The sequence below is a fragment of the Bubalus bubalis genome, chromosome 24 (genome assembly GCF_019923935.1).
Source record: "Bubalus bubalis isolate 160015118507 breed Murrah chromosome 24, NDDB_SH_1, whole genome shotgun sequence".
Lineage (NCBI taxonomy): Eukaryota > Metazoa > Chordata > Mammalia > Artiodactyla > Bovidae > Bubalus > Bubalus bubalis.
This window is the reverse complement of record NC_059180.1, coordinates 22,119,700-22,137,776: the sequence shown is the minus strand read 5'-3', so window position 1 is coordinate 22,137,776 and position 18,077 is coordinate 22,119,700. Positions and strand designations below refer to the sequence as shown.

The window sequence follows — 18,077 nt, the reverse complement described above, 5'->3', positions numbered from 1 at the left end:
GAATATAACTACTTGGGAACATATGTTCCAAAATTTAGCTTAAAAATTAGTCTCTTAAACACAGTACTTGCTTGTATTGGGAAAAGTTTATTCTGAATCAAATACAAGTTTGTCTTAGGGATTTTGTTTCCTCATTAGTTACATGAAGAATGGTATATTTTCATCCCTGGAAGGACCAAAGATAATGACTTTCAGAAATCAAAAGGAAATGATCAGATCCCTTCTATTCACCTAGATGGTGGTAGCACTTAACCTTTTCTGCCATCTGGTTTAGAAGTTCATTTATTTTAGTCAGGCCAGTGGTCTCAAAGTTGAGGGAGTATGCAAGACTGTTTATGTTGGGGTACAGGAGGGAAATGTTAACATTTTTATTTATAATGCTTTGAACGCCCATTGTTTAATTTCTGTTTTTGTGTATATACATATACACACATACATGTATATGCATGAACTACACAAAGCACATGTGTACTCACATGTGTTTTCACATATATTTACACACAAAATGAGGTTATGTGCCCCCCCCCCAACCCAGATGGAAAGGTTAGAGGTCCCTGATTTAAGCCATCAGTACAAAATGCTTTTAAAGAGATCTTAAAATATTTGAAAATTTAATCTGGGGTTTAAAAATAATCCGTCTCATTTTATACCAGTTTAAGAGGAACACTTTAAATAAACATAATAGGTTGTAATTCAGGTTTAATAGCAGATATATACTTGCAGGTACTTTAAATAGATTTTTTTGTTACACAGAAGTAACTTTCAGAGAGCAATTCTATAACATGTTTTCTTAGTGAGATGGTAGTAAGTACCATAAGCCTCCTTGCTATACACTGCCCCTTGTCCTACATTTCCCTCCTTAGTTGGTTAAAAATCACAGTGCAATGCATAATACAAAACTGTATACTCTGTATGATCCCAACTATGTATAAAGTGTAGGTTTGTATAAATGTGTGTGTACATAGCTATATTTTTGTGTGTATGTGTGTGTGTAATACAATGACTTACTAAAAGAGAAAAAAAAATATCACAAAGGCTTGCTCAGTTCCAGTGCTTTGCCAAAGCCTTCCCTGGTGCTGTTATTTGGCGCAAGACTGACACCTAGAGTCCATTGTAGCTTATTTATTCTGAGGTTTTCTCTGGCTGAACCTTCTGCTTTGGATTTTTTGTTAAAATAACTAACATGTTATACTAACTAAAATGTTACTGTATTCTATTGTGCTCTCACTTTTTGTTGGTAGCATGATGTAAGTTATTTTGCATACCCTGGCAGGAAAATGTGTATTATACCACTGGCCCATTGCAACACTAGAGGAAATAATACTTGCAGCAAAATACTGTTCAAGATGATTTTTCTCTAACTCAGATTTTGACACATTCCTTCCTCTCTCCGTTCCTCTTTCCCTGCCAACTTTGTCTAGTTAGCCCACCACATCTAGAAACCATAAAGACAGTTCTTCCAGGCAAGACTGAGGCACTTGGTGTGACTTCAGATCATCTTCAGGGTATCAGTCATCGTGTGGTTATGTCGAATGGAGCAAATACAGGAGGACATATGCTTTAACTGGAAATTTTTGAAGATGCTTGACTGCTTAGAATTCTCCTACCTAGCAAATTAGGAAAGTATTTTTCAGTTGCATTTTGTTGGGTTTTAGTATTTTGGTAATTTCCATTAGTAATAGTTTCCTTATATTCTCTGGCATCCTTCTTGTAGCTAGTTGACTTTTCCATTTACCTTAAATTGTTTTCTAAAAAAAACCTGATGGGTGTATATCTACTAATACTTTCATAATGTCTGGAGTGGGATTTTCAGTGACTTCATTGAAAGTCAGAAGACTTCTATGGTCTTTCATAGTTAGAAAGCGCTGCTCTGTTTTCATAAGTGTTGTCTTTTTCCTGCAATAGTAAATAACAAGACACATTTTAAGTTTTGTAACCAATAACACCACACTAAGAGCGACATATTAATTACAGTGCCGTCTTCCATTCTCCAGTAACCATAAAGGTCCAGTTTCCACTTTCCCTTTATTTGGAGTAAGATGTGGGAACTAAAGAATAACTTTCTTGTTTACATGCCATTGTCAAAGCACTGACTGAGGGCTTTAAAATTCCTACTTCCAGGCTTGTCTTTTAACCATTTAATTTGGCCTCTCTGCTGAAAAGGTGCCTGTGTCAATAAAAGAAGAGTGTGAACATGCATTTGTAATTATTCAGAGTGGCATCTTAGGTATTTATAATTAAATCACTTCTTTATGTACTTCTATATACATCGAAGGATGAAGTGACTACTTAGATGATACTATTTCCTGGATGAAAATCCTTTTTAGAAATTAGATTTAAAAAAACCACATCTCATATCAGAATTCTGTTTCATTTGCCCTCATGGCTGCAGTTTAAGAAAATATCTCTGCTAGTGTATAAGTTCTTTATTTTGTATACATTTTAATTTAAATCTGAAAAGTCTGATCAGGTATCGTGGAAACTGTCTGCTCTACTAGCTGTAAAACAATGTCTTGTTTGAAAAAACCTGTTTTTATGGGACTTTAAGACTGTATAAGGACTATCAGAATGTATTATAGTCAACATATACATTCTTCCTATCACTAAACATCAAAGGCTGAAGAAATACTCATCTTTTATTCTTATTATCTGTCTTTTCTAATGTGAGCAAGTAAGTTTTCTGTATAATTTGATCCACAGATGTTTGCAACATTTGCTTAATGGTTACAACTGATGCAAGACACAGTCCAAAGAAGCTTTCAACCCACAAAAGCATCCTTGTCTGTATTGAAAACATTACCTGTATCCAGTGTGTTTCAGAAAGATTTCATGTCACTAAGATGCCAGCCTGGTGTCTATTTGATATTGCATCAGATGTCCTTTGTTATGTATTTATCAAAACAAATGCATTTTATGAAAGTCCTCTTTCAGACTCTTTTTAAAGAAAAACTTGATTATTGACAGCTTGCTGGCAGCCAAGTTTTTTTAGTTAAACATGCTTTATATCTTTTTAGTTAAACATGCTTTTTAGCTTTACATCTTTTTGATATTTTACACTTACAGTTTGTTGGCTTGTTTGCACATGTCTCTTGTTATATAGCTCTTGAGCAATTTCCTGAAAAATACGCCGAGCACTCTTTTTCTATAAATACAAATAAGAAAAAAAAATGTTGTCTTATGATTAAAAGCAATGATTATTGCACTTTATCTGAGCCTTTTCTTTCTTTATTGGCCACCAGTCTTAGAAACTATCCCACCCAACACATCTGTACCTACAGTTAACTCTTGTATTTTGAGTATATTAAGTAGAATTTATGATTGAGACCTGTCAATTTGCCATATATTCTACCACTTGAGAATATAATTTTTAACAACAATAGGAAACAGTATGAAAGTTGTTCTGTGATGATGTTCTGTTTCTTAAATTATTTTCAATGTAAAATAGTTAATAACCACAATTCTGAAGATGTTTTACCAGCATTGGTGTGTACCTTTTGTGATTCTTCTGTTTCTTTCTTTCTTTGAGTGTTAGATTTTGCCTGTCAGGAAGAAAAGGAAAGTCTTATAAGACATGTTATGTACTCAGAACAATCATGGCAGATATCTCATACCATAATAAGGTTAAACAAACTTAATATTTAAGTAATATGCAGTAAGAGTAATTTTCATGTCACTTCTGAGGTGTTTTTATTAATAGCTCGAGCTGATATTGATAATAGGATTTACGGTAATCTTAATATAACACATACATATCCCCTCTTATAGCATGTGAACAATGAGAAGTATAGTCTTTCTCAAAAACTTTAGGCCTCTTAAAGATATTTTAAGGCAGTGTCTAATCTCTCTTTCTCTCTCTTTTTTAAATATTTATTTAGCTGTTCCGGGTCTTAATTGCATCATGCAGGACTTTTAGAAGTATCGTGTGGGATCTAGTTCCTTGATCAGGGATTGAATCTGGACACACCCTGCATTGGGAATATGGAGTCCTAGCCACTGTACCACTGGGGAAGTCCCTCCAGTCTCTTTCGTTAACCTTTTTTACTCTTAAAGATCGTTCTTAGGCCTTTCATACCTCCCCCACCAGTGGAAAAGTAGTGTGTGTCTGATGGTTATAAAGAAGGATCTCTTATTCCCATTTATGGAAAGAAAACCATATAAATTGTGTACTCTGGTTAGTAATTTTCAGTGATGAAAACTTTTTGCTTTTTTCTGCAGACCTCTTCTGTAGTAGGTATTTCCTGCAGATGCAAAGGGAGATGTTAATTAGGTGAGCTATTTCTAGGGCTCCCAACATGTGGAGAGATGGAAATTATTTCCTTAGGATAATTTTCAAGGCCATAGGGACATCTCGTGCAAGATGTTTGACTTACTTTGGTGAGGACGATGAGGATCACGAGCACACTGGTGATGTAGATAGAGAACAGGACTAAGAGGGCTATCAGGGCAGACTGCAGTTCCTTGCTGAGAAGCTTCATCTCTTTGTTAATTACAGACAGAGAAAGAGACAGTCACTATTGAAACATATTATTGCAAATATATGTATAAAGTGTAATTGAAACTAAATGTTAAGGGGGACACATGAGCTTATGCTATTTGGCTATTCATATAAAAATTTATTCAGGGGCTCTTGATTTAGAAGGCACTCAAGTATATGATCGGAGAAGGCAATGGCACCCCACTCCAGTACTCTTGCCTGGAAACTCCCATGGGTGGAGGAACCTGGTGGGCTGCAGTCCATGGGGTCACTAAGGGTCGGACACAACTGAGTGACTTCACTTTCACTTTTCACTTTCATGCGTTGGAGAAGGAAATGGCAACCCACTCCAGTGTTCTTGCCTGGAGAATCCCAGGGACGGGGGAGCCTGGTGGGCTGCCGTCTATGGGGTCGCACAGAGTCGGACACGACTGAAGTGACTTAGCAGCAGCAGCAGCAGCAAGTATATGATATAGTTAAAGTCATCTCATTAGTTCTTTAAGTGTATTATGCCCAAAATGGTACTCATTTTTAAAACTTAAAATTTTAATAAATTCAATTAATTATTTGTCATGATGCTAAGAATCACTTTTTATGTAAATTGTTGCTTAAAGTGAGATAAACATTGCAAGACAGGTTGTTCAAGGGTGTTTTAAGTTTCTTTTAGTAGATACAAGTGTCACCAAGAGTCTATGGAGTTAAAATTCTTTCCTACATATGTTTATGACCTTGAACTGTACACATAGGTAAGCAGTGCAATCTTTGAAGACCCTGAGAAGGCCATACACTAAGATTATGGTGCTCACTGCACGCTTGTGTGTGCAGTGGTGTTGTGTGTCTCTTCTTTCTAATAAAGCTGGAAGTAGAATTATTGAATCCATTTGTACATTCTGAATTTCTCCCTCCCTGCAGGAAGTGTCCTGTTCTCTAGGTAGTGATGAAGTAACACACCGCATCTTCAAGTACTCAATTATATGAAGTACAGAATCCAATTAAATTTGTAATTGTTATCTGAATAACTTGTGCTTTTCAACTAAATAAGCCCATAGATGCTTATCCTGTGAACTCAGTTTATACAACATACATTTTTCTTGTGAAACCTAACAAATCAACCATATCTGTAAAACTTAAAAAAAAAAAAGTTTCAAGTGTGAAATTAGAGGCTCTGTTAAAAAGGTAGGAAATTGCTGTTTCTGTCTTAATGGTATTTTCATTCTTACTCTTAAAGAAGGGTGTTTCATCCCATGAACTTGCAGGTTTGAGACCTCCTTCTTTACAAACCATTTTTCTTCTGGCTGTTGTTGTTTATAGAAGACACATGCATGCAGTGAGAGACACAAATCTCCATAGCTGTTGTGTGTTTGTTTTCATATCTGTTGTTTAGTCATGTCCGACTCTTTCAGATCCCATAGACTGCAGTGCGCCTGGCTTCCCTGTCCTTCACCATCTCCCGGAGTTTGCTCAAATTCAAGTCCATTGAGTCCGGGATGCCATCCAACCATCTCATTCTCTGTCGCCCCCTTCTCCTCCTGCCTTTGATCTTTCCCAGCATCAGGGTCATTTCCAGTGAGTTGGCTCTTCACATCAGGTGGCCAAAGTATTGGAGCTTCTGCATCACTCCTTCCAGTGAATATTCAGAGTTGATTTCCTTAGCTGACATTAATTATTTGATATAAACCAGGCACCATTAAAAGTGCTTTATGTGCATTAACTCATTTATAATTTACCCCTACAAGTAAGCATAAACTAACATTAAATGATGCTGAAATAGCAAAAGTTCATTAGAACACCAAAGTAAGAATTGTAATATAGGACAATCTGGGCTCCTCGAAGTCCGGTGTTAAAACAAAAAGCCTGATCAGTTTGAGTTTATGTTTTAATGATCTCAGAGCTCATCGTACTAGAGTTTCTTTAAAGGGGAAAGGTCTGAGAAAAGCATGGAGTTACTGTTCTTCTCTTCCTTTCTCCAGAATCGTGAAGTTTTTCCTCACAGTTTCATAATTTATAGGTCTTAGCTAGGCTCAGTGTCCTCAGTTGCATGAGGAGATTGTCATGGATTTAGTAAGTCTAAGGAAACCACACCGACCCTTTTTCTGTTCATTATCTATGCACAAGGGGGTAAGGTCAGGGGTCCCCCAGTGGCTTTACCTAAAACTTGTGTTTATTCTCCATAATGCATATTTTTTTTATGCGTTCAATTTATTGATTGCTTATGCTTCTCCAGTGTTTTGTTCTAGATGGTGCAATACCAGGCCAGATCCTAACAAGGCTCTTAGTTAAACATCATATTTCAATCCGTGTAACGTGGAGAAAGGAGGACATAGTTGGTCAGCCTTTGCCAGTAAAGTCTGGACATAGAGAATACAGCACCTGACATCACCCTGACTGTGTCTGCGGAGGCTGAGAGATGAGATTGGAGTAGTTCATCAATCCAGACTGCATGTTGGCTAGTGTGAAGGTCACACTTTTCACTGGCTGAGCTATTAAGTTATCAGATGTATCTCCTAATCTCTGCATAGAAGTAAGTGATGCATTTAAGGGACCAAGCAGAACACACTGTACGGGAATAAAGCTTTGACTGACCTCTTACCACAAGCACAGTCCCTCCTCCCGTTTGCTTAGCTCTCGGTTGCTTTGAGTTGGGAAAGGCTATTCCACAGACGTAGATTGCACTGTCATTGAAAGTCAGCCTGTTCACAGTGAGGGAAACCTGGTTTTGTGCCGGATTCTCAAGTGTGTATTTGTCTGTCTTACTTCTGCATCCATTCGAGAACAGGTTCTCAGACTTGTGAGTCCCGTAGCGAAACCACAGGCATTTTGGTTGCTCTGCAGGGCACCCCACCGTGGAGAAGGAGCAGGGCAAGGTTACGACCTTTTGCGTGTAGTCCACTTCAAGTTCAGGTGGTTGAGACACTGAGACGGTGCAGTCGTCCGCGACCCCTGTAGGAGGAAGCAGAGGAGCTTGCTCAGTGGGCGTCTCACCTCCCTTTGTCCTGTGCTCCTGTTTTATCAACATTTTTGAAGAATCCACTGAAAACCATGGCTTTCTTGTTTTTACCTCACTCTCAGCATGGACAAGACTATAAAAATAGACACTGGTGCCAATATTTTATGATAACTATAAATGGAGTATAACCTTTAAAATTGTGAATCACTATTATAAAGTTACAGTACACCCGTAACTTTTTTTTTAACTTGTACATTAACTTTGCTGCTGCTGCTGCTAAGTCACTTCAGTCGTGTCCGACTCTGTGCAACCCCATAGACGGTAGCTACTTCAATCCAAAAAATTAAGACTTAAAGGTAGACGCTGGTGTTCCTCACTTTTCTTGACCCTCTGAGTTTCCTGACCTCAGGCTGCTGGAGCACAGTGATGTCTGGTACTTAAGGGGCAGCCCTGGGGGTGGGGTGGGGATCTCCTTTGCCGGACGTGACAGCAGATCTGAGTCAGAAGGTCGGGGTCCACGTGTACACTCGTGGTGTACTTAGAAGCTGTCCTTCGATCTCCCTGTGCAAATCTATTGCTCTCTAGGAGCTTGTTTCCTTATCTGAACCCCTGGCCTCATAGGAGTATTGCATTCAGTGTAGCAATAGGTATCAAAGCACATAAGCAGCAGGGATTTTTTTTTCTGCCTTTTAAGGTTGTGATTGCTAGGAATTCATGACAGTTTACCCTTGTTCTTCAGGGAGTCTAGTTGTCCCAAAGGGAAACATTGTAAAAGGCAATATGTACATCTGGGAAATTGCAGCCCTGGCTTAGCCAGCCTTTCGTTGCTGAGCAGAGGCCTGATGAGCTGGCCATGCCACTGCCCAGCAGGTTAGTTTCTTTCCTGGCTCTTGTGTGTTGCTTTGTAGCCTCTTGTAGCTTTAATTTACTTGAGCAGTATTGTGATTAGGAGTAGACATTTGAGTTTGGATCCTAGCTCTTGCTAGTTCCTAGCTCTCTGGTCTGTTTCCTCATTAGCAAAAGGGGGATAGTGTTGTTGAGTATCATGAGGTTAGCAGGAAGTTTCATGGAGGCCATCAGTGCACAAGGAGTATTTACTTACCTGGGTCTAAGTAAGTATTTAATGAAAGGAGCTATTTCTGCTGCCACGGCCACTCCCGTCTCCACAGTATCATATGCCCATTTTAGATATAGCTCTAAATAGAGCTCTAAAGAGAGATAGCTCATCTGGTAAAGAATCCGCCTGCAATGCAAGAGACCCCGGTTCAATTCCTGGGTCAGGAAAATCAGCTGAAGAAGGGATAGGCTACCCACTCCAGAATGCTTGGGCTTCCCTTGTGGCTCAGCTGGTGAAGAATCCACCCACAATGCGGGAGACCTGGGTTTGATCCCTGGGTTGGGAAGGTCCCCTGGAGAAGGGAAAGGCTACCCACTCCAGTATTCTGGCCTGGAGAATTCCATGGACTGTATAGTCCATGGGGTCCCAAAGAGTCGGACAAGACTGAGCGACTTTCACTTCACAGCGTCATGTCAGCAGGGCTGAGACTAGACGCCCCATCCAGTGCTTTCCCTGCCGCCACATGATGCTGCTTCCCTGTCATGGGGGGTAGGTCCCTATGTGGCCTTCTATCTAATCCCAGGTTCGTGAAGCTGGAAAGCTGCTCAGTTATTTATTATTGGGAAGACCTGCCCTCAGCCATTTTGGGGGCAAGGGAGGCTGTCTGTGAAATACTGTTGGTTGAGGCAAACTGGAATTTGTGCATGTTTTCACTCTGACTTTGTGTGGTTACATGTTTCCACATGGTCTTATTTGTCTGACTTTTCCTTTTGTTGCTGTACACAAAATTAAAAAATAATCCAAGTTGTCTGATATAATTTTCATATGGGCTTTTTGTCATTTAACATTTTTCTTATAGGTCCTGACCCTGAGCAGAAGGATTAAAGCTAGAATCATGGTATTTGTGACCCAAATCTCTTCTCACCATGTTGTAATTTTTGTTATTTGTGCAATTGGAGATGAGCTGGGAGCTTTTTAGCAACCTGGTAAAGGTAAACCAGATGAGCGGGTAAAGTCAAGTCACTGGAGAAGACCAGGCTTCCTGCGTCTTCAGCCGAGGGGCTTAGCCTCACTCCTAAGGCTGGTGACTGCGACCGCAGGTCTCCTACCCAGACTTAGTCACCTTCAAAGTAGAGAAACGGCTTTATAAGGTATAGTAATCGTTAAAAGTGTGGGAACTTGAAGTGGATGTGGGCCTGCCAGAGTCATGAAGTTAATCAGCAAGGTCCCAGTTTCAACTCCTCCATGAGGTAGTTTTTAAAAGCGAAGCTACCTTTTAACATTTTTCTTGGAGAACTAGTGTTCCAGGGTAAAATAAATACTTGCAACTTAGAAGTTTCATATCTCTGCTCGTGACCACCGCAGAAGGGAGAAAACTGGGTGCGGTGGTTTCCTGTGAGAGCCCAGGCTGTGAGGAGACGGCTGCTCCCCCCGCAGCCCCGCGCCATGAATGAGGTGGCAGCTTAGTGCAAAAGGGAAGTTTGGATAATGTGTCAGCCTGCAGCCCACTCTGAGGAGCTGCACTTTAAGAACTCTCACATCCTGTAGGGGTTCTTTTAAACACAGTACCCTCTGGAAAGGTTGAAAGTTTATCTTCTTAGTGGAGGGAATAAAAAAAGACTACTGTTTTTGAAAACCAAGCTAGAAAATACATAGAAAAGTAAGTTCCGAACTTTCTAAAAAACGCCTTTATGGAAACTTGCGAACACACGCGGTAGTTGACCAGCACAGTAACTTCTCCGCCATCACCTGACTTCAGCCCAGTCTCGTTTCAGCTCTTCTCCCTACTTGTGCCTTTATCTCGTGTTATTTTAGGGCAAATTCCAGATAATTTGTCTGCACATCTTTCAGTATATATCTTTGAAAGATAATTCTTTTGAAAAATAATACCAATTAGACTACTCTATAAAAGTAATATATATATACTTATTAGGAAATAAATAGACTTATTACTGAAAGTAGAAGCAAAAACATCACCCATAGTCCTTTCACCACTCCGCCCCCACCAAATCACTGTTAACATTTAAAAATATTTCTTTACAGATGAGAAAAAAATAAGAGCTGTTCCCTTTCCTGGCCTATGACCCAAACTTTGTGAGCAAATCTGAGATTATGAGATTTTTTAGAACAATGATGAAATTATTAGAACTGTGATACAGGAAATTCTCTCAGAGAAAAAACAGGCAAAAGTATCCATATATTTGTGATATGGTTATTTTTCAAGGAAGGAGCCATTGCAGTTTTTTTAAATGACAGGTACTTCAATTTATAGAAATTCGGCTTTTTCTGAAACACTGTTCTTTAAAAATATTTAAGTATTTAATTCAGAGTCAGTTTGCCTGTATGGGAACTGAATTGTTAATGATTAATGTGATTTTATGAATATTTTCAAGCCTCTGTTTGGTGAGGTACTCTTCTCTAATGCAGCATGATAGCAAAGGAAGTTTTCAATGTTAATATTAATTTTTTTTCTCAGCTGTTTTTTAATTACCTATTTCTCTGAGAAAAAAGGAAATTTGTCACTTTAGACAGTTTCCATAATGTTATACATTTAAAAATCTGTAGGGGCTTAAAATATAAATGAATTTTTAGATGAAAAGTAGCAATTGATTTAAATAAAATGGAGGGAAAATAAAAGAACCTTACCGACATAAAACAGAATCAGATTGAGTTCCAGACCGAGAATGATCTTTCCTCTGTTCACGGTCTCCATTTCTGTGTGTATGTATGAGGTGTGGGAGTGTATTTGAAGAGAGTTTTGGCTTTTTTTTTTCCTAAGTAAGGAAGAAACAAAGAGAGGAACTCTTATTGAGGAAGCATAATTGGGAACTTTTTGAAATTGTGTAAAGATTGTTTGTAATCCAGTTTCACCATTTAAAGTTGAGATTTTAGCCTAGAGCACATTTCTAAATGTTCATATGGTCACATTTTTCTTGGGTTTTACAAACCCTCAAAGATGTTAGATGTTTTGGGTGAGATTTTGATTTACCTTGGTGCATATTCCTAGAAAGTATTGTTTGACAGATAACTCATACTTAAATTTTTTAGAGCAGTTCAGTCTCTGCTCTTGGGCATCTAATTTGTTCTTGGTGCTGGGCTGATAACTGCTGGAAATCAAGGAGAAGTAGGAGGAAATATCTTCATGGTGTGTGCTAAGTCACTTCAGTTGTGTCCTACTCTCTGCGACCCTGTGCACTGTAGCCCACCAGGCTCCTCTGCCCATGGGATTCTCCAGGCAAGAATACTGGAGTGGGTTGTCATGCCCTCCTCCAGGGGCTCTTCCCAACCCAGGGATCAAACTCACATCTCTTCCATCTTCTGCATTGGCAGATGGGTTCTTTACCACTAGCGCCACCTGGGAAGTCCATCTTCATGTAGAGACGAGAGAAAAATCAGTGAACAATGAATAAATAAGTTGGGTGCCATTAACTAATTGTACCCCAGTTTTGTTTAGTCACTAAGTCATGTTCAACTCCTTGAGACCCCATGGACTATAACCTGCTAGGCTCCTCTGTCCCTGGAATTTCCCAGGCAAGAATACAGGACGGGGTTACCATTTCCTGCTCTAGGGGATCTTCCCAACCCAGGGTTCGAATCTGCATCTCCTGCACTGGCAGGAGATTCTTTACTACTAAGTCACCTGGGAAGCCCTTGTGCCCAGTTTTGTGTGACCGCTTTTATTGTGAAATAAATGTGTGGAATCTTTGTCATCCAGAACCCCATCCTAGTCCCTCGGGGGCTTCATCAGTCAGGTTCTTTGTAAACAGCAGAAAGTGACTTGGGCTGACTTAATAAGCAAAAGGGAGTTTATTGAAAGGATTTGAGCGTAGCACAATGAGTCCCTGGGAGGACTGGAGAATCATGTGTTGGGGTCTACATGCAAGACACATGCCCTGAAGTCTGCTGTAAAGCTGATCTGAAGAGCACTGCCACCAGCAAGCATTGCTGCCTTGGCGTGGCCCACAGCCTGTCAGTGGTACCACTCCGTGCCGCCCGAGCTGCCTGGACTCACACCACTGCTCCGCCTTCCCAGAGAAGGAGCCTCACGTCCCCACCTCTGGGCCACTTGCTCCTCATTCCGGGTCTCAGGCGAGTGTTTCTGACCTGAGGTCATGAGCCAGTGCCTGAGCTGCGAGAAAGAGCAGGGGGAAGCTGCTTCCTCAGGCTTTGCCTTCCACGGGGAAGAGGGGTGCTCGCTGCCGGAAAGAATGAAACCCTCCCCACTCTACTGTTTGTATGCTTGGCACCTGTTGATTATATATTTTGTCATTTACAGAAAGTTATTCTCAATCTGTATTTAGTAATACTTTTAGCATTACTGTGTATTTTTTTTTACATCATAGTTGCGTCTGAAAGCACCCCCAGATTTTATACATACCACTGTGTGTGTGTGTGTGTGTGTGTGTAGTCAGTGCTTGGTATGTATATGAACTGAAGACTTTTTCTAGCCCCCTAGTACCTGGGCATCTGACGCTCATGGGTTTGGAAATGACTAATGTTAACACAGACTTGAGTCACTGTTCCAAGAAATGCTAGGTTGATTCATCCATTCTAGTATGTTATCCTCTCTCTGGTTCTGGAGGTTAACTTGTGTGAAATTCTTCTGCAAAGTTAGAGAGTGGATTGACCTCCCTTGAAAAGCACACCAAATGGTCTGTTTTTAGAAATTAAAAGCCTCCGTTAACCTATTTTTACTTTCAGCCTGATAAACCCCTCTAGTTAATATGTGGCATAATTTTAGTATACTAGTGGCATTTTCTTACGTTTATCCAAAGCACTCTTTCAAACTTGGTTACACTCTGCCTCAATATTCCAGTGTTTAATAAGCAGTTTTCCAAACCTACACACCAGTCGGTCTAAGGGAGGGTGATATCAAGAAACTGTCAGAGCAAGTAGTAGTGTGGGCTTCGGGTCTGGTTTAATGAGGGATTACATTTCTGCCCCAGTGTTCATTAACCTTGCAAGCTGGGGCACCTGTGTTCTTCAGTCTTCCTGTCTCTACTTCCTCTTTGTCCTACCGCTGGGTCACCCAGGAAATCATTCATCAAAGCACCCAGTGCTTGGCACACACCAAGTCCTTAGCAGATATTGTTCTTCCCCTTGTCTCTCTTTTGAATAATCTGTTTGTTCAAGAATTTAACTTCATGTTTTTGTTTTAGTAGGTGGCAAGTGGGATAAACCGTCGGAAATTTTGGAAATCAAGGGACAGAATTGGGAAGAACAAGTGAATAGTCTGCCTGAAGTTTTCAGAAAAGCTGGTTTTGTTATCGAAGCTTTCACCAGACTGCCATACCTGTGTGAAGGTGACATGTATAATGACTACTACGTTCTGGATGATGCTGTCTTTGTTCTCAAACCCATATAAACACGTGGAGGTTGAGGTCTTCAGAGTCCAGCCCAAGAATATACACTCCGGAAGAGGATCTGCAAGTTCAGTTATGTGAAGGAGGACCTTTGGGGACTGCCATTCTAAATATCATGTAGGAATTTTAAAAGCCAAATTACTAATTATTGCTTTGTAGTGTGTAAAAGGAATGTTTTTTAAAAAAACAAAAAAACAACTCTTTGAGGATTTTTATCAACTCTTTACTCAATAATGCAGGTCACACTCTGATTATGGAAAATATTTTTTATACTTAATTGCAGTAGGGACTCATTCCCAAAGCAATAGTCATGACTTCACAGGGAACCAGTAAATGTGGGTTGTTTGTAATAAAATGAAGACTGGGCAATAAAGCTGTCTTTCCAGTTGCAAATATTGGTTATAAAGTATAGCCACTGATCCTCTTTCATGTTTAGAAATTGTGTCATTATTCCAGAAAATGTTTTTAATCATGCTAATAAACTTTTTTTGGAGGTGACTTTGGCATCATGTTGGAGTTACTATAAGGCTTCCCAAGCATCTTTAATTGCTTTGCTTCAGGTGTGCCCAAGTAGTAGCATATATGAAAGAAAGATGAAGTAGATGAGAATATATGGTAAAGGAAGACTTTAGACTTGGGGTGGGGTGATTACTGCAAATTGTGGTGAACACAAGCAACCCAGACTAACTCTCAAAAGAACAGCCTCATTCAGATGTACTTCAGGGACTACCCTCACTCCCCAACTCATATATATATATATATTTTTTTTTTTTTTTTGGAAATTCAGAGCAGTGGGTTCTGACTTTGTGGTAACTTGTGTCCTACACTCAGAATTTTGCTTTTCTGGACAATCTCAGGTTCTCAGAATTGGAACACTCAGTTTTGTCTACTGACAAGAACACAACCTAATATTCTTTCAGTTCAGCTTCTTAACTCTGTCCTTGTATATACCTCTTTCACAGAACTTGGCTCTTCTCGAAATCCTTAACTGAGTTTATAGTTTGCCAGGAGTATGGTTTGAGAAAACCATGTCAGACTCATGCATTCTAGAATCCGTGAGTGCCTCCAACCATATATCCAGAAAGGTTGCAACGAGGAGCTCATTACCAAGATCCATAACCATTGTGGATGTTCCAAAGAGCAGAGCACTTAACCCAGAATCTAAAATCTCAGTAATCATAGAGATGCCAATTTGAGATCATGCCTATTAACAATATGTTATTCTCACAACTTGCTTTTGTCAGCCAGGTGTTACATTAAATATTCTCATCTATATGCTCATAGAAGTCATGAAATCAGCACATTTACTGCAGCACCTGGGTATAAAGGAGAATTAAAGCCTTGAGAAGAATGACTTTATTATTCATTAAGAACAGCATTCCCATGTCCTCACACCAGTATCTTCCACCGTTATTGTGTAGTCTTAATAAGAGTTGGGTTATGTGGTTTATGCAAAAGCGTTATTGGTGCTTTCAAATGCTTTTTCCCCCCCAGGAATTCAAATAAGTGAAGTGCAAATACTTAGCACCTTAGATTGTAAAAATAGAGGAAATGAGTAAATTTAATGTAGTTCTTGTACAGTTGAGTTTTGCTTCTTTATAAGCTGTCATCATCAGGGGTTGCTGTTTAGACTGCTGAACAAGAGTGCAAGAGTGACGGATGCTCAAAGAGGCAGGTTGTTCCAAAGTGTTTCATTAACTTTAAAATTGAGAATTAATGTGATAGTCTATTTGGGAAAAAAAAAAGAAACAAACCTCCTTCTTTTCTCCCCAAAATCAGAGAAAGCACGTACATTTATGCATTTTAAAGACAAATACTTTTTCAAAATCTGAGGTTCTCTGAAAATCAGCTTCTCAAAAGTGCCGTTTTTTGGTGAAAATTTAAACCAACAAATCCGCTCGCATTTCATGCCTGGTCTTGAAAGTCTTGGTGGTATATCATCATTCCACTAGATGGCAGTGTTGCTTACTGAGCGTCAATGACTTTATTTCCCCTTAAATGGAATCATGTTTTTTCTTTTTTTCTCCCCAAAGTATTGATACAATAAACTGCCTTCTTGTCTGCACCATTCCTTGTGTAAGTGTTTCATATCAAGTTAAGGTTGTACTGGAGGAATTAAGAAGACCTCTATTTGCAGTCAAAGCAGGCTAGCCAGTTGACCTTAAAGGTCACAGAGAAAGGAAATGCAAGCCGCACCTGTGAGGCAAAGCTCTTTGCACCTGCAGCTGTAAGCCTCTGGAGTGTTTAGACCACTGATGTCAGAGAGTGGAAGGGAAGAAGACACAATAGCCTTAGTCATTTCTCCCTTGTGCAGAGCTGTTAAGAGAGACAGTGTATTTTCTACCCTTCTCTTATATCACATCAGTTTTTACATAATTGACCTTTAACAGAAAAGCAGTTGGGCTGGGAAATAAAGTAAAACTTAGTTGTTTCAAGTCGTCTTTCTGAGTAAAGCTTTGTTTTCACTTAGTTCTGCTCCAACATGTTTCATTAACTTTGAAATCTACTCCTCAGAGCAGCGTATTCAAGCAGACTCATAATGAAGCAAGATGTTTTTACCAGTTGTTTCCTACTGCTTGCTGCTGCTTAATTACTGATAAAAGCATTTCATGACCTTTTTTCTCTAAAAGCTACAGTACCGTCTGTCCACATGGGCTTCCAGTGGCTAAAGTGACTTAGCATGTTTGTGCAGATACCTAAGTACTCCTCAAATAGGCTTATATCCAGTGCACCTATGTTACAGCTGGAAGCCAGTGCACTGAGCCAGGGCTAGGAAAATGGACAGCCAGGGCTGTCCAGGTTGAGTTGTGCTGTGTAGGAATCCTCTGAACACAATACTGGGCTTGTCATTGACTTGAAATAACCATGATACTCACCAAGTAACAAATTATCAAAGATATAAAATCATGAATTGGCAGAAGGAAGATCACACTATCCATGCCAAGATCTAAGTGAAAAAATGCACCCTGTATCATGAAGGAAATATTACCACAATAAAAAATTCAATAGCCTGCCCTTTTGCAATTGTATGATAAGACAGTAGCTAGGCAACAGTGAACAACACAATAAAAATAATTTCACATCTGTAGCTATTTGTATAGGTGTTCATATTTTGGTGTCTACTTTATCAATTCTAATATATTTGTATTGTCTTTGTCTTCTGTGTGGGCTTCCCAGGTGGCTCAGTGGTAAAAACCTCGCCTGCCAATGCAGGAGAGGCAGGAGACATGGTTTCGATCCCTGGGTTGGGAAGATCCCCTGCAATAGGAAGTGGCAACCCACTCCAGTATTCTTGCCCGGGAAGTCCCATGGACAGAGGAGCCTGGCAACAGTCCATACAGTTGTGAAGAGTCAGACACAACTGAGCACATATGCACTTGTATCTTCTATGTAGGAGTTGATTCTAACTTATTTTTAGTTGTTACTTTTATTTTGGAATAATGTTAGATTTTGAGAAACCTTGCAAAGATAGTACAGAGAGTTCCTGTATACCCTTAACCCCCTAACATTGTCTTGCATAGTAGCCACGTTATGTGTCTAAACTAAGAAATTAACATCGGTACCCTATTAGTAAGTAAACTACTGGCTACTGCAGTTTTCCCCATTTTTCCATTATTGACCTTTTTCTCTGTTCCAGGAGCCAATTCAGCATACTACATCCCATTTAGTTGCTTACGTTTCAAATTGCATAGTGTTTATTGACACAGTACCATTATTTATATTTTTCTTCCAAATTTTTATTGTAAAATCATATGAAATTTCCCATCTTAACCATTTTTAGGTGTTCAATTCAGTGGTATTTAGTACATTCAAATTGTGTAACCATCACCATAATCCATTTTTACTGTTTTCACATTTTGCAAAACTGGGACTCTGTAGCCATTAACACTAACTCCCTATTCCTTTCCCCCTTCCCCCACCCCAGTCCTGGAAATCACCATTCTACTTTCTTTGAATTTGGCTATTCTAGGTACCTCATATAAGTAGAATCATACAATATTATTTTGTGTGTGACTGGCTTATTTGATTGAGCACAATGATCTCAAAGTCCATCCATGTTATAAAATGTGTCAAAGTTTCTTCCCTTTTTAATGCTGAGTAGTATTTCATTGTGTCTTTTGCTTGTCCATTCATCTGTCAGTGGACACCTGCATTACTGGTATTTACTGAGAATAATGTGACTATAAACATGGGTGTATGAATAATCTGTTTTGAGTTGCTGTTTTCACTTCTTCG

General features: G+C 39.4%; 2 protein-coding genes across 4 annotated transcripts in view; one reads left to right on the top strand and one right to left on the bottom strand.

Annotated features, from left to right (window-relative positions):
* METTL9 (methyltransferase like 9) overlaps window positions 1–14,339 on the top strand; it is a 48,234-nt gene extending 33,895 nt beyond the window's left edge. For 2 of the 3 annotated variants that reach the window (XM_006061841.3, XM_025275076.2), the window contains exon 5: window positions 13,638–14,339. In XM_006061841.3, coding sequence (XP_006061903.1) covers window positions 13,638–13,843 — 206 coding nt within the window. In that variant the 3' untranslated portion in view covers window positions 13,844–14,339. The remainder of the gene's footprint in view (window positions 1–13,637) is intronic. The other variant, XM_025275078.2, reaches the window with a different exon arrangement.
* On the bottom strand, window positions 595–11,228 carry IGSF6 (immunoglobulin superfamily member 6). Its single transcript, XM_006061838.3, has 6 exons — window positions 11,125–11,228; window positions 7,058–7,414; window positions 4,371–4,477; window positions 3,492–3,539; window positions 3,062–3,142; window positions 595–1,896 (listed from the first exon to the last, which is right to left on the bottom strand). The coding sequence occupies exons 1-6, from the start codon at window positions 11,189–11,191 to the stop codon at window positions 1,840–1,842; spliced, it is 717 nt and encodes a 238-aa protein (XP_006061900.1). The 5' UTR covers window positions 11,192–11,228; the 3' UTR covers window positions 595–1,839.
* Window positions 14,340–18,077: the final 3,738 nt, after the last annotated feature.